This window comes from Castor canadensis, chromosome 4 (assembly GCF_047511655.1).
Source record: "Castor canadensis chromosome 4, mCasCan1.hap1v2, whole genome shotgun sequence".
NCBI lineage: Eukaryota > Metazoa > Chordata > Mammalia > Rodentia > Castoridae > Castor > Castor canadensis.
The window spans coordinates 116,501,029-116,527,739 of record NC_133389.1 but is presented as its reverse complement, the minus strand read 5'-3'; the positions used below and the strand labels follow the sequence as shown (position 1 = coordinate 116,527,739).

Below are 26,711 nucleotides of genomic sequence, written 5' to 3'. Positions count from 1 at the left end.
TCTTAACATTCTTACTCTAAATGGGTTCCTATCAAAATTACCAAGTTATGGTAGATTCCTTTAAAAAAAAAGAACTACTACTCTGTTTTCCATTGGGTGTTCCCACCATACACAACGCTCGTTACTCCATCTTTAAGCAACAGTGTGACTCTTACTTGAAAACTAACTGAATTGTTACTGATGGATATTATGTAATGCTGAGAGAGGGTTCAGTGAAGTCATCTACATAGAAATCCAACCAGTGAAACAAACTTGTATTTTTATCTGTATATTACCATTGTCTTCATAGCATTAATCCGTATCAAGAACATTGGATATCTTTTAGTTGTTACACATTCCCATTCCCTTTTAGAATACAGATTCCATAAAAAATAGGAATTTTGTTGATTGTATTAACTGCACCTAGAATAGGGCTGGTCGTATAGTAATATTTAGTAAATATTTTTAAACAGTTGAATAAATGAATGATATAATTTTAATAACAAACATTTAAACATCTACTTTTGATCCTTGCTCCACTAGCTTACCAATTCCCTGGTATTAAGAAAATGATTACTTCTCCATATATAATTAGCAATCCCTTCTCATTTCCTGGTGTTTAAAACCAAAAGACAAAAGGGTAGGTACCACAGAACAGACTGGTTTTTGGTGGCTGTTTAGTTTGTGTTTTAACATATTGAATGAATGAAAATCTCTACAGGAAGTTTGCTGGGAGTGGAGGGGTTCATTGTGCAGTAGCCCTAAAAGAGATCTTCATAAGCCCAATAACTAGGCAACCACTCTACCACTTGAGCCATGCCCCCAAGCCCTGCACCCAATAATGTAAGTCAATAATTCAACACCTGTATAGAAACATCAAACTTAATTCTCCTCTACCTTTATCCAAAGTCAATTCCAAACAAGAAATAGAAGTATTTTATGAAGAAACAAAAAAGAAAACACCTGTAAGACCAAGGTTCTAATCACTCCAACAACCTTCACTGTGTGCTGGCATTAGGCCAGCTGCTAGCATCAACTTGAAACTCTCATTGGGGAGAAATTAGCAAGGGCCTAGTATATCCAGAGTGTTTTACTGGTTGCTGTAAATATGTCCCTTATTCAATCACCTTTCAGTCCTTTAAGGGAGAAAAAGTCTTAGCTACATAATATAATTAGAAAATAAAATAATACAACATGCTATAAAGTGCTTATTTGGATATTTTGCATGCCCCCCCCCCAATACTCATGAAGACTGCAGATTTCTCATATTGTCTCACGTGTCACCAGACTTACCTGGATTTTCCAGACTTCAGTGAATATGTATTACCTACATAATACTTTTCCAAAATGTCTTTTCGATAGCCTAAATGACCCAGCCATTCTCCATATAATTCCCATGAAAGTCTAATTATAATATATTTGTATTACCACTTAGTCACTCAGGCCTGCAGAAGGCCTCTTTCTTGAGTACCAACCTTAAGGAGTCACATTGATGTGGCTTCTGTACTGAAATGAAACTGCCTGTTTTTCAGTGTGAATGTCTTTTTTTTCCCTCTCATGACATAGACAAATGTTGATGTTTACTACAAGTTGGTACATTAGTTGCTAATTAAGTTCTTAGATGCTTCAGCCAAAACTTGCTGTATTGGATCCAAGAAAAGAATGGCAGCTATATCAAAAATAAGTTGTAGGGGATTTTTTTTTTTTTGCGTGTTTTATTAAAGAATACAGGGAACTTAGATGCTGGGACTTAGGAAGTAGTCAGTGTTGGCTTCCTCCTAAAGTGAGTTGGTGTCTAAAATCCTTCATCTGTCACAAGGCCCTGGTCAAAGCTGTATACATACAAGTAAGCATGAGTCTACAAAGCTAACCTGTTTATTATTACTTACTCTTCATACTTAGTCCCTGATTTGCCGAGGAACAAATTAGTTCTTGGGCACCCACAGGAGGTCAGGTTTATTTTAGGAAACGGACAGAAGTAACTTCCTCATGAGGTATAGGGTTCTACAATTCTGGACAGATGTCTCGGTAACTTTCTCTCTCTACCTACCTCTTGCAGTCCCGCCCCTCCGGCTGGGCCAGACCTGCCCGTATTCACTAGCAAAGGGTAACTCCTTCCTGGTCAAATCAGGATCTCTTCATTTTTTCCCCACAGGGAAGTCTCTAATCACACACTGTCCTGCCCTCTACATTTACTGACAGGGGTCTGATTGTTGAGGGCACAACACCGCTAGGAAGACAAAGTAGCTAGGAAGGCAGGAAAAGCATTGCCACAGTGAGGTTGTCTTTCCTAGTGTGGGAGAAATGGATTGCTTTCTTTTTCTATTTCCCCTGGTGTCCTTGACTAGTAGCGACCTGAGCGTTGCTCCTCCCTAGGGAAACTCCCTTCCCGCCCAGATGATTACGTTTGGGGAAGAAGTCCTAAGAAGGGAATCGAAACAGAAACCGGTCAGGCAAATTATAAGAACAGCAGGACTCACAGCTCCCACCCGGGGTAGGGGCAGCGCGTGGCTCTGGTGGAGTCCAAGGGACTACCGGGGTCAGAGCACACCTGGCCGCCTGCGCCCCGGCCCGCGGGCCCTGCCCACCTGCCCAGGTGCGCCCACGCTCGCGCGCACCTGCCGGGGCCGCGCATCGTGGTTGTCCCAAGCGGCACAGCTCTCACCTGTCGACCGTCTGATCCGGAGAAGCCAGTCCAGTCCCTTTTCCTGAGAACTGAAGATGTCGAAGGAGAATTCCGCGGACAAGAGTTTCCGCTATCTCATCTCGTGCTTCAGGAACAGAGTGAAAATGTGCATCCAGGTAGAGCCTGTGCTAGACTACCTCAACTTTCTGCCCCAAGAACTGAAAGAGCAGATTCTCAGCACGGCGACCACCTGTGGGAACACTCGAGCAGTGGAAATGCTGCTCAGCAATTTGGAGAAGGCGGTCTGGCCCCCCGGCTGGACCCAGGTATTTGTGGAAGCCCTGAGGAGAGCGGGCAGCAGCTTGGCAGCCCGCTACGTGAACCCCCAGCTCACGGACTTACCCTCCCCTTCTTTTGAGAGCGCCCATGATGAGTGTCTCCAACTGCTGAACCTCCTTCAGCCCACTCTGGTGGACAAGCTCCTGGTGAGAGATGTCTTGGATAAATGTGTGGAGGAGGAACTGTTGACAACTGAGGACAGAAATCGGGTATGTGTAGTTCCAATGGTGCTGGGGTTTTAGGCAGATTTTGTAAAAGGGAGGTTGCTGGTCCATTTACCCCATCCTACATGGTCTTTGACATCTTTGGGAAAACCTGGTTCCCACCTTCTTTAAAAAGGTACTTCAAAAGACAATTTTGAAATTTTAAGTATAAAAGCTAATTTTCTAATCCTTTGATGAAATAAACTGAGGAATTAACACAAGAGCGGGGATGTGCATCAATAAAGTTTATGAACACTTGCTATGTGCAATAATTACAAATTTTGAAATGTATTATCACAGTGCATGCTCAAATAACCCACAGTGTGTCTTAGTGGTATTAACTCCATTTTACAGATGAGAAAACTGAGATAGGTTAAAAAAATTGTTGAAGGTGTTCCAAGAAGAGCAGTGGCAGAGTTAAGTTACTTGGGTTCTGATGGTGTAATGTAGTTCCACAGGCTGAATCCAGCCTGTGACTCATTTCTGCAGGACTACAAAGCTAAGAATGATTTTCCGATTTTTTTTTTCCTGTGCTCATAAAGTTTTATTGGAACACAGTCATGCTTAATTGTTTATATACTTTTTGTGGATGCTTTGTCACAGTTGGACATAGACAATATGACCTATAAACCTAAAATATTTATTATTTGCCCATTTTAAAGAAATGTTTTCCAAAAATCTCTGACCTATATCATACATGGTCCCATTAGTCTTGGTCCAAACAAGGAAATTATAAATCTCTCTCTCTTTCCTCTCTCTCTCTCTCTCTCACTTTTTTTTACTTTAACCAAAGTTTTAAAAAATATGTTGCTGCTTATTTCAGTTTTTTGTATTAATGAAGGGATCAAGAGTTTTTTTAAAGGTTTCATTCTTGACAGGGTAAATTTTACAAGCATCATTACAATTAATGTAATGTTCATTATTTTTCAATGACAGAAGACATACCATGAAGTATAAAAATGCTGACCTATTTGACTTATAAGTCAAAAGTCTTATTTTGAGAAGGTCATACACAAATGAAACCATCCCTACAAGTCAAAGGCTTTGTGTATCCTATGTTCTGATTTTGACATTTTCTTTCTTTTTGATCCATCAGTTGTTTGTATCTTTATTATAAATTGCTTAGCTATAGCCTATGAGGTGACTTGGTCTTAATGACTAAAGTTAATGGTCCTTTGTAAACTGTACAGCCTCTGGGCCTGTCTATGGACCCAAACATGTATCTAATTTTCATGGCCAGTTTTCCCAACAAGTAAATGACTTTACACTGTTGTCTGTAGTGTTTATATCGTTTTGTGTATTGAGAACCAACTAGAACGCATTATAGTAGTCCAGCTGGATATGACAAATGTGTACATCACTGTGGCAGAATCTTAATTTGGAAGAAAGTATGCAGCCTTCAAGCCAGCTGGAGATGGAAGATGGCATTTCCAGCCACAGTAGCTGTTAGGAAGTCCAGAAGCAACAGAGTCCAGTAACACCACAAAGCTGTTTATGTTTGGTGGTATGATGTCCCGATTGCCAGTGAAACAGCACTTCTCCTTATTTACTCTAAATACTTCTGCCTATCAGCATCACTTTTGTCTTGCCTGGATTGAATTTCCGCCAGCTACATTTTATCCAAGTTCTTGATTCTGGCAAGCTTGGAGGCAGCTAGCAGTAATGCAGGGGATTTGACACAAAGAAGATAGAAAGTAAAGGGACTTTTGTGTACTGGAGGCAGTTAAGACCAAAGCAACTCAAACTTTCTCTCAGATTCTCATTTCAAAGGAGGCCCTGAAAAACTGAATCACTATGTATTTAAGGCTCTTGAATGAGCAATAGTGTGTCTATGAGAGTGTGTAATCATTTTTGTATGCATCATTTTATATTATCAGTTTCAAAAATAAGCATAGTAGACAATGGTGGACTATGGAAGGGAGCATTACATCTGGAAAATCTCTTGATACGGATACCATCGATGCTTGATTACCTTACAGCAACAAAGTATGATAGGAAGACTTGGATTTGAGGTCTATCTTTGCTTCTTATTATATGTGTAACTTTAGGGAGTTATTTAAGTTCCAGATCCTGTGTTTACTCATGAAAACAAATATAATTATAATAATTTCTTTCCTCACAGTATTTTAGTCAACATCAAATGAGAAACAGTGCTTATAAAAAAGCTTCATAAATAATAAAGAACAATTTTGATGTGATTATTACATGGGCTTTTCATTGTCACTCATTTGGTTTTATTTCCTTGTAAAGTTAAGATTTCAGGGACTTAGGTAAATCTTCCATGTTGAAATTCAGACCTACTTCTTTACGTTCCTGGTAGATTAAACTAATTTGAAGGAAAAACTGTCTTTCATCTTGTAAGCTGCAAGAAGATAGCCAGGCCTAGGTATGGTGTTGGTAGCTAATAAGTATTGATTTTATAATTAAATGTTTGAATTATTTGCAAAAAGCTTCTGGAATAAAAGTTGAGACACACACACACACACACAATATCTGTGCCTTGCCAGATATTGAGGAATGGATGGACAATGGGCATTAAATTTCCAAATTTGAGTTTTGACAGCTTAAAAAAATGTCAAAAGTTAAGCTTAGCCTACCTAAGTAATCAGGACTCCTAAAAATAATCTTTTATTTTTATTCTTTTCTTGTGTCCCAGTAGACATTTCCTACTTGATTGGTCATTTTAGTTTAGGATTCCCGTTTTAGTTTAGGAAACCATGCCTTCAATTATAGCAGGGCTTCTGAAAATGACCTAAGACTTGGTTTTGTGTCCAATGAGTACTCAAAGAGCGTATTTAATTTGTTGATTTATTCTTTCATTCAGTTTGAATTTTTTAAGGGGTATCTTTGTGCTAGATACCAAGCTAGTGGCAGGAAGATAAGAGAAAAACACAAGACTCTGTCTGTGCTTTCCTGGAGCTTATGTTGTAATGTTAATCAGAATTCATTCTTCTAACCAATAGTTAAAGAATGTGTACTGTTTGGAAGGCACTATTCTCAGTGCTGGAAACTCAGCAATAAATGAAGGAGTCATTTAATTGAGCATCGTAATAAAATGATCCCTCACAGAAAGGGAGTGCCCCATTACTGCCCCACTTCTTTTAGGATGCTTAGTGCCTGCTTGGCATATCCATTGACACAGACAGTGATGAACTCTCAGGCAAAAATGATTACATGCATGTTTCCATAGTATCTTATTATCAACCTGAACAGTTAAAGAGAGGAACATGTTTTAGCCCAGGTGAAACAATACTTGGAGATTTGGTGACCCCATGCATCTCTCATTTGCATAGAGAACCAGAAATACACCATGACTAGTCCATGTAAATTATTTAACATGTGAATTTTGCTTACCTGATTTACTATATATAGTGAGAGAGAGAACAAGTCTGTATTAGTGGATCTGTGTCAGGGGTTGACAGGAGATGGGAGAGGGAAAGAAATTCCTAAGGAATGAAAAATATTTAAACAATTCATGTATATATGAATATGACATAATACACTAAAAGACATTAACTATTAGGGGAACATGGGGATAGATAAATAGTAAATAATGGGTATAAATTTGATTAAAGAATGAAATATACAGGCCTGAAATACCAAGACAAAACCCCCTTGGACTATCAATATACACTTTAAAAAATAAATGAAAGACAGGAGAATAAAACAGGTCTTTTCCAGGTGAGTACCAGTGGAGGTGGGTGGTCATAAGGAAAGGGTGAATGAGGGTGAATATGGTGAATGTATTTTGTATTCATATATGAAAAGAGAAGAATGAAACCTATTGAAATTGTTCTAAGGGGGAGGGGTGAATCTAACTAAAATATATTGTAAGATATATATAAGCACATATGTAAATATCACAACACATCCCTCTATACAACTATTATATGCTAATAAAAAAAGAAGAAAAAAGTACTTAGCTATGTGAATTTGACAATAAATATTCATTTGACAAAGACATGTAAATTATTTAACATGTGAATTTTGCCTCCTGATTTACTATTAAAATTAGCTGAACTCTGCTAGACTCAAAAATCATCATTGTACTTAAGTATCTAAGATTCTTATAAAAGAGAAAATTTTCCTATCAAACAGTACAATTGTGTGGCAAGCCAGTGCTTTAGGACAGTATCTTTGGTTTCCTCACTGGTTTCTGTTAGAAGAAGTATGTCAAAGAATTTAAAATATGACTGCATTGCATTGCCATATCCACTAGAGAATGAAAAATATTTAAACAATTCATGTATATATGAATATGACATAATGCACTATAAGACATTAAGTGCTAGGGGAGCATGGTGTTAGATAAATACATCTTATATTCCCTAAATTAGATAACTGTGTATCCATTGACATTTTTAACTTCATAGAGAAAGCTTCCACTTAGGGAGGGAATCAGTCTATCTACCATTACATTCTCAATTCTAAATATTCACCTCCCTGGAACTTTAGTTATTATGTTTATATGTTGGGATCTAATATCTTTCTAATATTAGAGAAGAACAGATATGTATATGATTACTTCAAAGGGAATTGATATACCTTCCAGCACCAAAACTGGCAAGTTTTATTAAAAAAATTCAGAATCTTAATGAGGCTTATAAAATTGCATGGACATTATATGCAGTTACACACTCAAGTAATAAAAATACTTGTAGGAGATAATGATATCATGAGCTCCAAATGCCTGGACTCAGGAAGGGCAAAGAAAACAACAAATCAGATTACACAGAAGAAACCAATTTAGCAGATTAGCAGTTGAAGAAAAAGTAATCTAGAGAATATGCTTAGATTTTTGCTTCATTCATTCATTTTAGAACATTCTTTATAAAGTTTTTAAAGCAGATTAAATAATGGGATAATAAAAAAGAGAAATGGTAAAGTTAAAATAGGGTGCTGAAACCAGTCTTATTTACATCTACAGCAATTACATCACAAATTAACGGATCATACTAAAAGTCTTACAAGCAGTAAGAAGACAAAAAATTTCCATTAAGAGGCAAATGAAGTTAGAGAAAAGTAGGAAATGAGCAAGAACCCTCTTAGACAATGCCATGGAGGAGATGGGTTAAAAATCAGTTAAAAATTTATTAAGCTCAAATAGTCATGTTAACCACATTTGGCCAGAAAATGAGTTTAAAACTGGAGATTATTAGCTCTGATTGTAACTTAAGTGGATAGCGTTCAGCTTCTAAAGCCAAATGCCTAGAATCAAATTCTACCTCAACCACTCACCAGCTGTCTGACTTTAGAGAGGTAACTAAGCATCTGTGTGCCTTGGATTCCTGATCTGTAAAGAGGGTTTATAGCAGTGCAGTGCTGCTGGGTTAATATATGCAAAGCCCTTAGAACAGCCTAGCAACTCTTAGCTAACAAGATTTAAATAGCATTTGAATGGAGATCATGCTGAACCCTCCCTGTACTAAGTAGTGTCTGCTAGTGAAATGTGTGTAAAAGTAAATAGCTTTCCCAGTCAGTCATAATAATAGCTAGTACTAAGTTTGTGCCAGACACTGTTGCAAAAATGCTGATAAGTTCCTGATGCTAGCAGGTTGTGGAAGAAAATTATAGTACTAGAAAATACATGGATTTTGTAGGAAAGCGCTAATTAAACAATCCAAATTATGTAGGCATTGGCAGATATTGAGAAGGAACCTGGAGAATGTCTAAGTCAGTATTTCTCATCTAGAATGCTAATCAGAGTCATGGGAAATGCTAAAAAAATTGAAAAAAATGTATAGGTTATCAACATCAACAAAATATGTCAGAATCTCTTGGGTAGTTCCTAGGCATTAGTATTTCTTAAATCTCCATAGGTGATTCTAACCTGCAAGTAAGATGGTGAAACCCTGAAATCTATAGTCAGCAGCCTCACTTTCCACATCTATATGTGGAGGTCTGGGGAGAAACCATTCTCCTGACGCCACAGACAGCTGTTGATGTCCTGATTTCTTTCTGGTCTAACATGGCTTGTGTTAGTCTATCTCTAAATGTTTGTTATTCTGTTAGGATATGGGAAGATGCACTTTAATAATGACTATACAAATAACCACATTTTCAAAACATTGATCAGATTAATACAGAAGGGAAAGCAAATGAAGGCTGAAGATTGTAAGGAATGGATATAGAAAATAATTCCTACTCATATTAAAAAGGAATATAGAAACAAATTTCTCCTAATGTGAAACAAAAAGTTGGGAAATTTTTATTATAGCAATAATAAATCATGCAAATATTAAATAAGCAAGAATATAAATCCGTGGTAGTAATTACTTCCATCATGTTAAAGCGAAGAAAGAGGAGTTGGACATGAAGTAAACATTTCTCATTTACATTATAATCTTAATGAGTTAAAAAGAAATAGCAAGCCATACAAACACTGAAAGTAATCAATAAAGAGAAACATGGCAAGGCTACAAATTAAAGATGATTAATCCTTATTCAGAGTCTCAGGTGAAATATTAATTTCCTAAGTGCTAGTTTTGAATATTTCTGTGGCTCAAAAACTGGTCATATTTAGAAGGGAGCATGGCTCAGATTTTTTTTTTTCCTGATGGACTTCATAATTGCTACAAGAAACACTGCATATTCTTAGTGTTTGAATACAAGCCTTTGTTTATATTTATGCTTAATTGCTCAATTTTCCTAAGGAATCTTTCCTGCATACGTTTATTCAGATGTTCCATCTTCTTTAAGTCTTCTTTTCTCTTAAAACAGATTTCTGCTGCAGAAAATAATGGAAATGAATCAGGTGTAAGAGAGCTGCTAAAAAGGATCGTGCTGAAAGAAAACTGGTTTTCTACATTTCTGAATGTTCTCCGCCAAACGGGAAACGATGAACTCGCCCGAGAGTTAACAGGTGTTGACGGCTCGGAAGAAAGCGCAGGTATTCTCATTTCACAAGGGAGGGTTTTGCACATTTTACCTAGTGCTTGAGCCTTTCGGGAAGCCTGCACATATAACGCCGAACATCAAGATTTGTGAAGTGAAAATTTTTAAAAGGGAAGGGATTTGAAAAACGATTTCTTTTTATCCCCTTTACAAATGAGGGAACTGATGCCTGGGTAAAGATGAACTTGTCACAGTCCGTTTTACAACCTTCAGTGAGCTGGGCTGGGATACTAGAGTTTGATTCCTAGTCTTTCTACACTCTGCCATCAATTTTATTTTGGGAACAAGATTATTTCCTGAAATTTTATCAGTATATTTTAACATTAAAAATATAAAAATAAGTAGGAAGAAAATATTTTAGTGGTTACTATAACTTTGCTGCATAGTCTTCTGCATAGTTTCCTAAAATTGTAAGTAACTTTTAAACATTTGATAAAAGGCTTCCAAATGTCAACATATCTCAACCTTACTTAATGGGAATTTAAAAAATTATCTGATAATAATAATACTTTGTAGCCCTTTTACATAAATTACTTGTAAATCTGATTTAAACTGTCATCTTATTTTTCTTTTCATAGTATGTATCCTCTGCTTTCAAAAATACTGAAAAGTTCATTTCAAATTGAAAGCTCATTGTTAACAAATTAGTGGTAATTATAATCATTTCAAAATTACTTCATTTCTCTTCAGTCAGTCAGTCAGTCAGTCAATGAACATAGAATGAGCCTGCCAGGAAATGTTCTAGGTGCTGAAGATACGGAGTTAAAGGAAACTCACAAAATCCCTATTCTCATGCATCACACTTTCTAGTGAAATGAGATACATGGTAAATAATTTTCAAAAATATACAGAGTATGCAAAACAGAAACAGCCATAGATTGTATAAAAAGAAATGTGAGTATTGAACTGAAATTACCACATCACGAGAGAAATAGCTTGCTGTGTATTATGTGTATCATTTTATGAAATAGCTTCACTTTTGTCCTGTAGTGATATACAGAAACATATCGATAAATTTATCAGACTCATTTAAAAGTTGCCAATCCAGATTCCAAAAATCAGACAGTAATTCCATGGTCCATCCACCAGCAAGTTCCAGTGTTTCTATTAGCTTTACTTCTACCTCTCTATCTCCATCCGTATCTCTCTGTAGAGAGACAGACTGTGAAAAAAGGGAGAGAGAGACACTGACTCCCAAATTTGAGATGAACATAAGTTCTCACTGGAATTACTCAAGGGTTTGGAGGACTCACTCATCAAAGGTAGTCAATCTAGCTTTCAACAGGTAAACTCCATGACATCCACTAGCAAGTTCCAGTGTCCTTAACTATCTTTGCTTCTCTTCTGCCACAAACTGTTAACTATGTAAAAAGTGTTCTTAATAAGAAGTGTCTTTATTTTGCTTCATTTTCCTGGAGGAACCTCAAAAGTACTGTGTACATCCAATATCAAGACCATGTTTTTAGGGCCAGGAACAGTGGTTCACATCTATAATCCCAGCTATGGGGGAGATATAAGTAGAAGAATTGCAATCTGAGACCAGCCTGAATGAAAAATGTTAGATCCTATTCAAAAATTAAGCAAAATGGACTGAGAGCAGGGATGCTGAACTGGCAGAGCACTTCCCTAGCACAATCCTAGTATGGAAATAAAAAAGAAAGAGGTCACATTTTTTCATGAATATATTATTTCTGGGTCATTTTCCCATGGCATAACTATAATGCCAGTTTGCTGAGTCTGAAGGGATTTCTAGTCAAAACTGCATACCTTGAGAGGGCCAAACCTGTACATGCCTCAAGGAATTCATGATGAGTTTCCACTCAAGACCTCAGGGGACCATTGCCATCCATGACAGTCATTCTTGAACTTGAAATGGCTACAGTTTAGACTCTTCTGTTTCCCAGGAAATTGTGGTCCCAGTGTAGGAAGTGGTATTAGAAAAGGCAACTTTTCATGCTTACATGTTAGAGCACACTTACTCCATTTTATGTTTGATTCTTTTATTGTTTAGAAAGGAGAGTGAAAATCTGCCCCAAAATGTTTTCCAGGTCCTCCAACATATTTTGCAACATTTAGTGCTAAGATATTTTTAAGTTCCATTTTACTAGGTATCTTGTTCCAAGTTTAGTGTAATCTTTCAAATTGTAATTTTTTGAACAATAGTAATGTAGCTAGACTGTATTTAGTAAATCCTACATAGTTCCAGTATTATGACACATATGATATGTGTACGGTATCCTCATGCCTTCCTTTTTACCTTCCTTCCTATATGCCATAACTCTGTATTGTAATTAGATTTTTATGAGTCTCTAAGTGTTCCAACTCAACCACAAATTCTGGTTAGCCAAGGTCAAGCACTTTATGAAGTGGGAAAAGACTACAAAAAGAAAAAAGTGATCCTTTTCTTCTTCTTTGACCCCATTCCAGTGTCCTCTCACACCCTGGACTTTTCTTCCTTTCAACCAAATAGAGTGATGATGGATGTTGACTCAGATATGTAGGACTATCTGCAGAGTAAAAATAGGTTTCGAGTCTTCCTTTAAAGGTTGGATGGAAAGTGCAATGCCCCATCTGAAACTCAGTGCTTTTACACTCTCCCACTACTTTTAAATGCATTCAGACCTCACTCCTGACCAACTCATGACAAATAAGCATTTCCTTAGAAAACCAAATCAGAATAGTTGAAGATTTAAATATCTTTTGCTGAACTCATCTGAGCATTTTTATGGCAGGTCCTCATGTCCAGAACAAAGTTAGCTAAGAGTTTTCATGTGATTAGGAGCTGCTACTAACTGAGTTTAGCTCCCACAAAATTTATAGATTGAAATCTTAGCCCTCAGTGTAATTATATCTAGAGAGAGGGATATGAAGAAGTGATTAAGGTTAAACGAGACTAAAAGAGTGAGGCCCCAATCCAATAGGATTATGGCCTTAGAAGAAGAGAAAGAGGAAAGGAGATCTCACTCTATTTCCATCCTGTGATGACATAATAAGAAGGCAGCCATTTGCAACTCAAGAAAAGTGACCTCTAGGCACTGACCCTGGTGGGACCTGGATCTTGACTTTCAGTCTCCAAAATTGTGAGTAAATTTCTGTTGTTTAAGCCACCAGTCTATTGTATTTTGTTCTCAGCTAACTAATACAAACCTTGGTATCACTAAAACAAATGCCTAAACATGTAAAAGTGATTTTTAGAACTGGATAATGACTAGAGAGTAAAGAGTTTTGAGGTGAATGTTCAAAATATAGATGTAAAGAGTTATTCTGGTGATGTCTTAGAAGGAAATGAGGACCATATTGGAAACTGGAAGAAAGATGACCCTTGTCATAAAATGGGATATAACTTGGTAGAAGAGTTTTCCAGTATTTTGTGAAAGTAGTCCATATAGGTAATGAATTTGGGTATTCAACTGAGGAGCTTTCTAAGCAAAATGTCAAAGAAGTAGTGTTGTTTCTCCTGATTAGTTAGGATAAAATGAAAAAGAAGAGAAAATGAGTCAAAGAAGGAACTTAAAGATTTGGGACATTCTTAACCTGTCTATGTTATTTTAAAAAATGAGAAAGTATGCGCTGAAAAAGACTACTAAGGTGTAATGAGCAAACAGCTGACAGAAAGAGTGTGAATGTGACTCATGGGTTAGATTAGCCATTTCAGCAGAAACCAGGATTTGACCAACAAAGACACTTCATTTTGAACTAAAGAGGACAGAAAGTAGGATGGAATAAAGAAAAGCTATCAGATTTCTTGGACCTATAGAACCAATGCATAAAGTTATTTCACAGTGAATATGAGCTATTCTTTAAGGAAAGGAAAGCTCATAAAGAGTGCTGTTTCCCTCTTCATATCCAAGGGTGGGGATGTCTGTCTGGTTTGGATTAGGTGCCTCAGAAGTGAGGCTACCCTCACAGAAATCTGGAAGGGCAAGGCCTTTTGAGAGAGGAAAAAGGGTGAGACTGCCTTATAGAGCCTTGGGGTGAATCTACCTACTCTTATATCTACAGATTTTGTCTTTAGGGGGCAATTAATGATGAATGAAGTCATAAAGCTAGGCCTGATCTAATGTTTGGGGTCATATCATGAGAGGTAAGACAAAAGGAAAGAGAAGCATCTCTTCACTAAATGAGGACACAGTGAGAGGGTGGTCTGGTGCACTCTGAGGAGAGTCTCATAGACATCAGCCCTGCTGGCCCCATGGGTTTCCAATGCCCAGAACTGTGAAAAGTAAATTTCTGTTGTAAACCTCCCAGTCTATGGGGGATGTTGTTGAGGCAGCCCCAGCAGACTGATAGAGAGCCTAGACTCTGGATTCTTGTGCTTATCTACTCCTGGCTCCTTCCCTAGATGTATGACTTTCAGCCAGGCACTAGACCTCCCTGTGCCTGCCTTACTTGCCTATAAAGTAGAGATAATATTACTTACCACCTGGAATTATTTTGAGGGTTAAATGATTTAATATATATAAAGCACTTTACAGTAAACACAAAGGAGATTGAGTATTATAATTATAATCCCTAAACACACTTAATACTTGGCTGTAAACATTGTTAAATTGACTTCTTGTCTGAGTCACAACTGTTTACTTTGGGAAATTCTGCACACAAAGTTGGGCCCATTTTCCCCTTATTCTTTAATGACACTTTAAGAAATTTTCTTTATGGCATCAGACTTCTCTGACAGATTGCAATTTCAGAAAGAACAGAAAGCCTTGCATTTCTTTGTACCCCACTTGTCCCTTAATAAAACACTGAATGTACATTGGTTGAAGGCTGCAAAGCAGGAAAGGGAGGAATGGCCAAAGAAGAAAGAAAGGATAAAGAATATTTTATTGAATTAAAAGAAATCCTCAGGAATTCAGAATACAAGAATTTAGTCTGACATTAAAGCAGATGTACATCTTGTGTAGAACATATAGTGAGAGAACAAAATGGCAAGAGCACAAGCTAAAGAAAAACTACTAAATTTGCATTTTCATTAATTCAGCCTTAAATGTAGCTTTGAATCACTGAGTCAGTGACTTACTTCCTAAAGATAATGGTCAGACAGGAAATCATCTCACTTTTCTTGTACAGGATTTTTAGATAGTTTGAGTGTTACAAAAACTTACTCTCTGTGTTCATACTGAAAGTATTGTGTATTGTATCATAACAAAACACATTCCAGGTCAAAATTTTAAAGTATATTACAGCAAACCTCTATAAGGGACCTTGGTTTTGTTTACAAAATAGCAGCAGCAACTATTTATATTGTATAAAAATTTGCATTGCAAATCAATGAGTTTTCTTTTCAGAATTCTAATGAATTTAAGGGTGTACAGGTAACCTTTCTTTGTCTTCAATTTAACAATAACAGTTGTATGTGCTGTATAAAAACTTACCTTGCACTATCACTTACAATCTACTTTTATTCACAGAGACTGAAACATCCCATGAAGATGGTCCTGGAGTTAACGAACCACTTCTTTCAACTATGGGTCAGCTAAATCCAGAGAAAGAGGTCTCAGGCACGGACAACAATTCACCAGAGTCATCTTTTGCAGATTCTTCTGTAGTTTCAGGTACTGCAACATGTAGGTACTTTATACACACTAATTATTACTTCCAGAAAAATCACTTATAACATCAGGATCTATCAAACATGGGGAAATTTGGGCACTGGAGTTTGTAAGCATTTTTATTAAAATAATATTTTTAAAGAAGGTGAAATTATGAATAATTTTTCTTAGGCTTAAATGTCTTTAAAATGAGGGAATATGTATTATAAATATGAAGATATTTCCTTTAAATTTTACTTTCTAAGAAATCCTTGGTCATTCTAATATGGTAGCTAACATAAGCATGTGCTATGTGTTACGGATTCCAAAATACTTTCAAATTCATCAATTTAATTCATCCCCAGACCCCTAAATTGAATAGGACCATTGTCCTTTCCCCTCTTTTACAGACTGGAATGTCTCAGGGAGGTTCTTCGGGATCATGGAGAACAAAACCAATGATGATTTTTAAAAAAAGATGAATGGGTTTGGCTTGAACAGTAACTAACTGGTGTGAGGACTAAAGACCACTTTCTACCTTTTTGATATGGAAACAGTCCTGGACAAAGCAAATTGATTATTTTCCCCCTCTCCAACATACTCATGATAGAAAAATCCTACTCTTCCCTTCCCTCCAAAAGGGCCACATTCTATTTTCACAAGAAATAGTTGCTTAAAGTCTGTGATGTGCTGACTCTCTTGGGGGAAAAAAAAAAGAAAGCCCTGATTTATTCCCACTATGGATTATTTTATGCCTCCAACATAAAGTTACAGGGCACAAAGTTGGGAAGATGTGGACAGTAGCAGATGCACAAAGTTGGGGAGACGTGGACAGTAGCAGACCATTGCACAGCATTTCCACTATACAGATAGCATCCTTAGGAGTGAGATCTACTAACATGATTAAGAAATGATAAGTTTTAAGCATTTGCTACCTTTTTCAATGTAATTTGTTGTATTGTAAATTTACCTAATTTGACTTTCGGAAGGTGGCTATTGTTGCTCTGGAATTCTTGGGTGGTGAGAGTCTTTGTTCTGTGCTTAGAAATCAAAGGCAGAAACTCAAGCAAAGATCAAAGGAATTTTATTTGCAGAGAAACAATAGAAAAGTCCACACAGAGAGGTGTGTGGTGGGACCCAGAAACTGCCAGTCCCCTGAGTCAGATTGGAATCAGGTTTTAGAGTTTTCTATTGCCAAGAGAGGAGTATGTTTCGGTGTGAAGTGAAGATTTTGGTGTAAACAGGTATCTCTTGGGAAGGAGGGGGAGGGTTTCTCCCCCCGCCCCCCCCCCATCTTTGAGGAACATGTGGACCTCCCACCGTCTGCCCTTTTAAGTCCCCACCTTTCAATGATCACCCTAACTGCTGTTAGGAACAGAGACAATGAAGTCTATTCAGTAACTACTTCTTGTTGAAAGGGGGCAATGAAGGGCCCGGATGCATCAGGGCTGACCACAAGAGGGGTTATTAGCATCTGTAGTTTGATGGATTGCATGTGAGAGGAAACAAACTTAACAAGTAAGTTTAGAATGCAAGGCCCAAACACAAGTAAGAGAATAATGACAACTATAGGACACAGAAAGGGTAGGAACCATGTCTTAGAGGGGAACCAGGATTTTATTTGATCCCATACCTGTGTGGATACCTGAGTTTTGAGGGATTGTTCCCAGAGATACTTAGCCTGTTGGAAAATGTAGTCTGCATGTTCCTCTACGATGCCTGAAGTATTTATATTTGTGCCGCAGGAAGTACTGGTGATGGCACATACCCCTCCTTGTTTAGTCAAAAGAAAATCCAGGGCTATGTGGTGGTCCATACAGGCAAGGAAAGGCCCACCTGATCTGAGGTGACTTTTACTACTTTGGTCAGGTTTTTCATAGTTAAATGGTTGGCAATCACCCCATAGTTTATTCCATCCAGGGCTGCAATTAATACCATTATCCCTAAAACTATTAGAGTAATCTCTCCTTTATTCCTATGGGAACTTATTCCTGTTCATTGGGAAAATTCAGTCTGTTGTATTATGGTATTATTCCAAAAAGAGACATGCTCAGGATTGAGCAAAGCTGGGCAATTGCCCAATTTCCATGAGTATGATTTGGCTGTGGACATAACAGTTCCCATACCCAGTCCTTTTTTTGTGACTTTTCCACAAACCTATATCCTTCCTCAAGCATAAAATCCCTTGGATGTTGTTAGCCTGGGCCTGAGAGGAATCTCCTGGAAACACTGCTGGTGAAAGATAGAAGCACAGAGGTAGCAAGGCAGAGTTATACAGGTTTTTTTGTTTTTTTTTTTAAACACCTTTGTATTTTTCATTAAGCTGCATTGGTGATGACCAGTAGCAAGTATGCAATAAGAATTTTTACCAGTGAGGTTTGAAGACTTGGTCAGATTGGAAACAAGGCTCCCATTATAAGCACTAGCCCTAAGCACATTGGGACTCATAAAAGTAGGGTCCTTAGAGTTATTCATACAGCACAGCTGGTTGCCAGATGATAGTCCCTGTTTAGGTTTGTGAAGTCAAACAAGTCCTTTCTTTGGGGAATAGGCCCTAGGGCTTTTATTTTTAATTTATGTGATGAATAACAGGCTGGTGTATAGCTGTCTGGGAAAGAGACATTAAACATCCAAATTTTTGCCTAAGAAATGAACCCAAGCCAAGAGTGAGGCATAGTAGGTTGGTTCTTCCATGGGGTCCCTGTAAGAGTTACCATGACATAGAAGTTATCTTGCCTGAATATTGAAGAAGGGAGAGGACCATGAGTAAAATTTAATAAGACCCATGCCGGCAGGTGAGCAGCTGTCGGTCTCTCATAGCAAATGCAGCTGTCCTGTAGTGGGAATTTGGGAAGGGCAAATGCTCAAGAGAGGTTTAAAAACCCGTTGGCCTCCCATGAAGGGCTGTAGCTCTTTTCATATAGGAGTACTAGCGTACCCAGAAGACAAGCCCTATCACAACATAGCTAGCAAATAAAAGGAACATGCTAATGCTTCTTTTTGAGCTCCAGCCCAATTAGAAGGGCTGTATCAGCTACTTCCATTCCATTTGTAATTACTAACAGAACGAATAGACTGATTAAGAGGTATTGAAGTTTGGATCATGAGGTCTCATGGAGGTGACTTATCTGTATCTGTAGGTATTTTCTTTTTGAACAGCAGTTTTAATCCATCCAAAAGTTTGCATGAGAGGCAGGCAGGCTCTCACTCTGTGTCCAGAGATTGAGATGAGATGTCATAAAGGGATTCCAGACCTTGACTCTCGAATGATGGATCCAGGAATTCAGGCCAGCCACTTGCACTGCCATGGAGGTAGACAGAATGACTGGATATGGCCCCTCTCAAGGAGGGATGTTTAAGTCCCAGGTTGGATTTGGAGACCTTAAAGGAGGTCTATTTATATCCTCCCTGGGGCTGGCTTGTTTGATCTCCGAGAGTGCTTGTTGGAATTTAGTAAGTTGAGGAGTGACATGTGAGATTAACTGAGCATTCTCTTGGTCAAGGAGGTCATTGGTTAGGAAAGACCTGCTTCTAGAGATTTAAAAGGGGTCAGTGTTTGCTTGCCCAGGGTGTTTCTGAGCCTTATGAGAGCAATAGGGAGGAGCTTAGTCCAGGGGAGTGGGTTTCCTGGCCCAATTTAGTCAAGTGTCTATTTAAAAGTTCATTCACTTTTTCTACTTTTCCAGATGATTGGAGATGCTAGGCACAGTGAAGATGGTATTCTGTGCTCCAGAAAGTCCTTGAGTTACTTCTGCCTTAGATGCAGGATTGTTATCACTTTGAAGGTTTTTGGGGAGACCAAACCAGGGGATTATCTCTGTGATTAAAACTCAGACCACCTCTTTCACACGTTCTGTACTGTAAGGAAAGTCCTCTACCCATTCAGTAAACATATCCATCAATATTAACAGTAGTTTTGATTTAGGTCTCCCTGGCATATGAGTAAAGTCTAATGCCAGTCTTCTCCGGGATAGGACCCTGTCTCTGTGCCCTAGCACCTAGAGTCTTTTAATATTTGGATTATTTCTCTGGCACATTTCACATCCCTGAACAACTTGCTGGGCAGTGTCCCTTAATTTAGTCCCCCCCAAACATTTTGTCTAAGCCCAAATGGTAAAGTTGATGGAGAGTCTCAAGAATTTTCCATTGGAGTGCCTCAGGGAGCCATAACTTTCCTCCAGGGGACACCCACCAGCCCCAGTGATCCAACTGGTACCCTTGGTCTGAGGCTTGTTTACTTTCCTATGACCAATATTGTGGTCTCTCCACGGGGAGAAGAGTCCCTTCCCAGAAAAGAGGACCAGCTGTATATTCCTGCATGGCTGCCTGTTCAACTGCCTCGTCAGCTGCTTTGTTTCCCTTTGCTATCTTATCTTCCCCTTTTTGGTGACCTCTACAATGAATCACAGGGACCTCTTTAGTCAACAGAACAGCATCTAGGAGAGCTAGTATGTTGCAAGCATGTCTAAGCCTGTGGTAGTTAGCATTCCCCTTTCCTTCGTGATAGCTGCATGAGCATGTAGGATCAGGAAGGCATACTTAGAATCTGTGTAGATGTTGACTCTCTGGTCTTTTGACAGTTTTAGGGCTTCTGTTAGGGCCACTAATTCTGCCAATTGGGTACTTGTATTAGGATGAAGAAGACCTGATTGGAGGGTGCAAAATTATGTCACAACTGCAAACATTGCATGTCTGATGCCATTTTTGGCAAAGGAGCTGCAATCAGTGTATAATTCTAGATCTGGCTCTTCTAAGGGCTGATTGGTCAATTCACGTCTGGCAGCATGATTTTCCATAAACACCAACTCAAAAAAGTGTTCAGGATCCCCTCCATGTCTCTGGTAGAAGAGATGCAGGGCTTAGGCTCTGACAAGTCCTTAAAGTTATTTCTGTCCCTCCCAGCAGCTGGACCTGGTATTTAAATAGATGGCTCTCAGATAGCCAAAGTCCTCCTTTTGCATTTCAAATTCCTCCTAGGTCATGTGGGGTGTGAACTGTCAGGGGCCGGTTAAGGACAAGTTTTTGAGCTTCAGGCACTAGAAGGCTAACTGCAGCGGCTACCCAAAGGAATCCTGGCCACCCCTTGGCTAGCTGATCTAAGTAGCCTACTGACTGGGAAGTGGTGCCCTGGAGCTGAGTCACCACTCCCAGAGCCTGTTCTTCCTTATATAATTGAAGCTTGTCCTATACCAGGAGACCCAGGACTGGAGTTGTCATAAGAGCCTTTTTAAACTGGTCATCACATTCAATAAAAGGCTGGGGGTCCTTCTGCACTTCCTTAAGGATTTGATATAAGGGTCTGACTAGGTCTGCATTCCCAGGATCCAAATTCTACAGTATCCTGTGACCCCCACCCCCCCCAAAAGGCCAATGGAGCAATTGTTTTAGAGTCTTAGTTAGAGGAAATGTCAGGATCAGATGGATTCTTTCTTCTCCTAGAGCCCTCATCTCCTTCTCTGGGTCAAGATCTAAATATGTAACTCTAGAATGACACTAGAACTGGGCTTTTTCTTTAGAGATTGTATAACCTCTATCTGTTAAGAAGTTTAGTAAGGATTCAGTGGCTCACAAAATGACAGGCTCAGTTGGTCCACAGAGCTGGAGGCCATCTACATATTGTAGCAAAGTAGCTTGTGGATATTGCCACTCTGCCAAATCTTCGGTTAGAGCCAACACAAAGAGATGGGGCTGTATCTGAATCCCTGAGAGAGGACAGTCCAGGTGACTTGTTCAGCCTTTTGTGTGGGGTTGTCAAAGGCAAAGATAGATTGACTTTCAGGGTGCAAGGGAATGCAAAAGAAGGTGTCCTTTAAGTTCAGGACACAGTAGTAAGCAGTACCCGGGAGTGTTTGAGCTAGAAGCATGTAGGGATTTGGAACTACAGGGTGGAGAGGCACTACTGTTTCATTGATCAGGTAGAGATCCTGGACTAGCCTCCATTTGTTAGGTCCCTTCCTGACCCTGAAAATAGTAGTATTATATGAGCTGGAGCATTCTATTAGCATTTCCTGTCTCTTTAAGTCTTTGATTATGAGAATTAGCCCCTCCTTACCTTCCTGTCTTAAGGAAGGGATATTGTTTTTGATGGGAAAACTGAGAGAGGTCCTTGAGATGAATTAGGACTGGGACCACCATCTGTGCCCATCGCACAGTATGTCCACCCATCCACATATCCATATACTTGTTCCTCTACCAGGGACAATCAAAAGTACTCCCCTAGTGGTAAAAAGAGCTGGATCCCCAATTTAGATAGAAGGTCTCACCTGAGCAGAGAAGTAGGGGTTCCTGGGACAATTGAAAGGGAGTGACAGAAGTGGAGATTTCCCAGAAGCAGTCTAGAGGCTTAGTGAAATAATACTCTAAAGGTTGGCCCAATATGCTCAAACAGTAATTTTCTTGGAGGACCTGGGTACAGGAGAGAAAGGAATAGCCAAAAAGCTGGCTCCTGTATTGATGAGGAGTCTGACCTTGTGCTTTTCGATGCTGAGTACCATCTGGGGCTCCTCTGGTCTTATGGTGGTCACAGGAGCCTGGATGGAGGACCCAGAACCCATCACTGGGTGGGAGGCTCTGCCCTCAGTCCCTTTGGGAACCGAAGACGTTTGCCTTCCAAAGATTTCCCCGGTACATGGGGCAGGATCCTGGATGTGGCTTCTTCTCAGGACCCTCCCTCTTAAAGTGGCCCTCTTGTCCACATTGAAAACATATCCATGGGTTTGGACTGGGCCCTGGGGGAATCCAGATCTCAGAGCACTGCAATCAGAGACTCCTGCCATCTATCCTTCCTCTTTTCCTTTTCCAGGTCCTTTTTCTTTCTTTTTTTAAGTCCCTATTACAGTATATGGATGTGACTACATAGACCAATTTGTCCAGATTTCTGCTCCCTTCAGCCACCAGGTTTTGGAGACTTCTACAAATATATGGAGCTGATTGAGTGAGGAATTTATCCTTTAGGACAATTTCTACCTCCTGTGATTCCAGTACAATGTTGGTATGTTTTTGTAGGGCATCCTTCAGTATCTGTAGGAAGGCTACTGGGTTTTCTAGGGGTTCTTGTTGTACAACCATGACTTTGGAGTAATTAACGGGTTGCACTTTGGCCCTTCTTAATCCCTCAAGAATGCAGTGGATGAAGTGGTTATGGGTCCATTCATCCTTGTCACTCTCAGGGTTCCAATTAGGATCAGATCTAGGCATTGCCTGATCCCCTGTGGGAACTGGGAATCAGGATTTCCTTTTAGGTATCCAGTGTCCCTGTCCTCCTTCCCCCTCCTCCTCTGAGGGCCCTGTCTGAAGAGAGGCCCATAGGGCCACATTTATCTGGGTGATAATCATCCCCAGCTGCCACTGCCTGATCTAGGACTCACTGTTTCTCCAGGGAAGTGAGGGTCTGAAATAATAATATCATCTTTCCAACTCAGCTCAAAATTTTGGCTGACTTCCCTGAATGCCTGAATGTACTGATCTGGGTTTTCAGTATAACTTCCTAAATCCTTTCTTATTTCCTTAGGCTTACTTAATCTAAAAGGAGCATGAGCTCTATCCCCTTCAGGGATTAACTAGAGGGGGTAGAGTCCTGTGGGATGATGTCAGGGGTGTGAGGTGACTGGGTAAGGGGGTATTGACTGGAAGGGATTGGTGATGGAGGACCAGTGGTTGGGGCTCTGCTTGGCAGGAAGGGGATAGAGGCCTTAGTTTCTAGCAGTGGTGTGGGGCCTAACCAGCTCACCAGTAAGACTACATGTCCTGAGTTAGGGTAGAGGGGGAGCTGTGGTAGCATCAACTGATTCCCTCAGGGTGGAGATTTGACTTCTGTCACAGCAGAGGCCCCCTTTGACACTATTGGTGGCCCTTGGGCATCAGATGGTTTTTCAGGTTCTTGGTTCCTCAAAGGAGCCTGGAGGCTTTTTGTAAAGTGTCACCATGGTCTGCATTCATCCAGCCACTCTGGGTAGGAAAAGAAAACTTGGACATATGGGACTTCAGTCCACTTCCTCTCCTTTCTACAGAATATATGTAATTGAAGAATGGTATTGTAGTTAATGCTCCCCTCTTCTGGCCACTTTTCCTGGTCTCCCAGAGTGGAGCAAGGCCTGGGCGCAATAAAACTTGAGTTGCTTCTGTTGAAGATTTTCTGGATCAATGTTTTAGTAAGCAGTCAAAGGGGGCAGGGGGAATCCTTCCAGGATCCTGGAAGCTTGATTCCCCATCTAAAAGAGACACAGGAAAATTGACCACCCTAAGAGGAGTGTTCTCCTTTTACCCAGGTGTCCCCAGGTGAGATCCTCTATGTGAGAGAGGGTATCCCTCCCTCCCGTGCACTCCTTCCACTGCCACCTGTGGCTAAGGTCATGGGGAACACATTTGGGTCTATCCAGGTTGGAGCCACTCTACTGGCATGACCCTGATCAATTTTCTTTTTATTAGTTCTGTGACCCAGGTCCTCATCCACTGCCAGGTGGCAAAGGCATTTAGCTCAAAAAGGACTCTCTTATAGAAGGGATCCATAGCACCAAAAGGGCCAGCATGGAAAAGGAGAGGACTCTAGTGGGGATGGGGCTGGGGCTGTCTTGTAGCAGCCCAATGTCCCCACATAGAAGATATCTCTGATAAACTTTAGCCTCAGGAGGGAGGAGATGGGCCTCATGTCGATAAAGAAAGAAGGAGGAGAAAACTACTATGGGAACAGCCTTGTGGAGGAACCCAGAAAAAGCACTACTCCTGGCTTGGGGGCTTGGCACCAGTGGATGTTCTGTCAAATGTCTAATTTATATCGCAGTGGAGATTGGGCAAGGCTTTAAGCAAATGAGTCCAGCCCAAGAAGGGATTACAAAAGGGAAAGGGATCCCTCCAGGGGCATAATTGGGCAATGAGTTCCCGAGTTGGGACTGGGTTAGTCTCAATATAAATGTGGTAAAAGAAGGAGACCCACTGTTGCCTAGGGCAGAAGGGACAGCCACTCATTCTGACATACTTGGGAAAGAAAAAAAAAAAGGGAAACCAAAAGTTGAGGGAAAAGCCTTAGAACACTGAGGTTTCAGCTCTGCCCATGTTCCATTGGCAGTTCTGCCTAGTATAAGCCCCTGATCTCTCAGGTTGCCTGCCTAATAGCTACAGTGGGCTAGGAGCTTTTCCCCAGATTCCCAAGAGAGAGGCCCTCCTTAACAAGAGACAGAGAGAGAGAGAGAGAGGGAGAGAATTTGGTCTGAGAGTTCCACCACAGCTTAGCTATGAGTGGGGGAGCTCTCCTGGAGGGCAGACTCCACCAGAGTGCCAAATGACCACTGCCACTTCCTAGGTAGTCCCCTCCAGTTTGGTGCAGCCTATGCCAACCTCAGATGAAGAAGAGGCCCCTTTGTGCTCACCAGATGATGTGCTAGAATTCTTGGAAGGTGAGACTCTTCCTTCCATGCTTAGATAGAAATCAAAGGCAGGAACTCAGCAAAGATCAAAGGAATTTTATTTCTAGAAAAGCCATAGAAACGGCTGCATGGAGAGATATGCAGTGGGACCCAGAATCCAGTATCCCCTGAGTTGAGTTGGATGTCAGGTTTTATAGTTTTTTATTGCCAGTGAGAGGAGTATGTTTTGGTGCGGGATTTTGGCACGAACAGGTATCTCTTGGAAAGGAGATGGGGTTTCTCCCCCTGGCTATTCACCATCTTTGGGCCTCCCACATGGACCTCCCACAGTCTGCCCTTCAGCAATATTTAACAATTAGTTCACATAAATTGCTGAAAATTTAACAATTGGCTCTTGTGAGCTAGTATAAACTAGCTCTAGCATACCACTGCACAGTATATTATTTCTACTTACAAAAGTAGCACAGCCACACTGCAGAAAGTCACCCATTGCCCACAGCAGTGAGGTTATGCATAGCATTTGGGTAAGTGACTATTCTTGTCTACAAACCTGGATGTGTATGTATAATGGCACTTCTCCCATGTACATTAGACATTGTACTACAGTATGATTTTTAATGACTAAATAATAGTTCCACTATCTGGCTGTAGTATAATTAATTAACCAATTGTTAAATATTTACTATGTTACAACTTACTCCATCATCAATAATGCCTTGATAACCCTCTGTACTTGTGTCTCAGTTTACTTATTAAATGCATATTATATGTGGTCTGAAGGTATGGCTCAGTGGCAAACTACTTGCCACATGTGCAAGAACCTGGGTTCAATCCCCAGCACCATGAATGAAAGAAAGGAATAAATAAATAATATTTAATAGGAATTTCTGGGTCAAACAATTTATACAATTTTGGCACATTTAGTACTTAACATTGAATTTCACCCTGGAACAAGTACTAATTTACATGCTTTTTAAGAGACTATTTCCCTGAGTCTTTTCTACTCAGGAAAGAGTGAGAAGTGATAGCACCATTTTCAATCTTTGCCAATTTGGTTGCTATTAAAAATGATGATTTTGTTATTTGAATTTTCTGATTTCTACTAAAAAGAGTTTTGCAAGTTCAATCTCTTTTTTGTCATTGATTACATATTAGTTTTCCTATTAGTATATTTATATTCTTGGCTGGCAGAGTAACTCAAGCTGTAAGAGTACCTGCTCAGCAAGCATAAGGCCCTGACTTCAAACCCCAGTGTTGCCATTAAAAAAAAAAAATCTGAAAAGAACCCCTACATATGTTTATATTATTCTTGCTGCTTTATGTGGCCTATTGAAACATATAGGATATCAATCTTTTGACATAAATAATACTAATGTTTTTATGTTTGCTGGCATTTTAGTCTCTTTATAACAGACTAAAATTACAATTACTAGCATATTAATTGTACATATTGATAGGTTTACTGTGGAATTTCCATATACATACACATTGTACAAGACCATCCACCTTTCTCCTGTCCCCATCCCACCTCCTCTTTTCCACTTCCCTCTACACACCTTTCTGTCACTACTTTCAGGTCATTTTTTCCCCATTTTCCCATAAGAGAGAGAATAAACACTATTTGTTTTTCAGTGTCTTCAAAGTATTTTTTTAGTGCACTACTTCTGGGGCTTTGATGTTCAAATGAACCACCTGGAGGAGGGGTCTTATTGAGATGCGGATTCTGATTCAGTAAATAGGAGTGGGCCCTGAGAGTCTGCTTTCCTCCCAGCACTGG

At 39.6% G+C, this 26,711-nt stretch overlaps 1 protein-coding gene across 1 annotated transcript in view; it reads left to right on the top strand.

Annotated features, from left to right (window-relative positions):
• The first annotated feature begins 2,383 nt into the window (after positions 1-2,383).
• Ifih1 (interferon induced with helicase C domain 1) overlaps positions 2,384-26,711 on the top strand; it is a 60,111-nt gene continuing 35,783 nt past the window's right edge. The window contains exons 1-3 of the mRNA XM_074070961.1: positions 2,384-3,153; positions 9,868-10,036; positions 15,453-15,596. Of these exons, the coding sequence (XP_073927062.1) occupies positions 2,701-3,153; positions 9,868-10,036; positions 15,453-15,596 (766 nt within the window). The 5' untranslated portion in view covers positions 2,384-2,700. The remainder of the gene's footprint in view (positions 3,154-9,867; positions 10,037-15,452; positions 15,597-26,711) is intronic.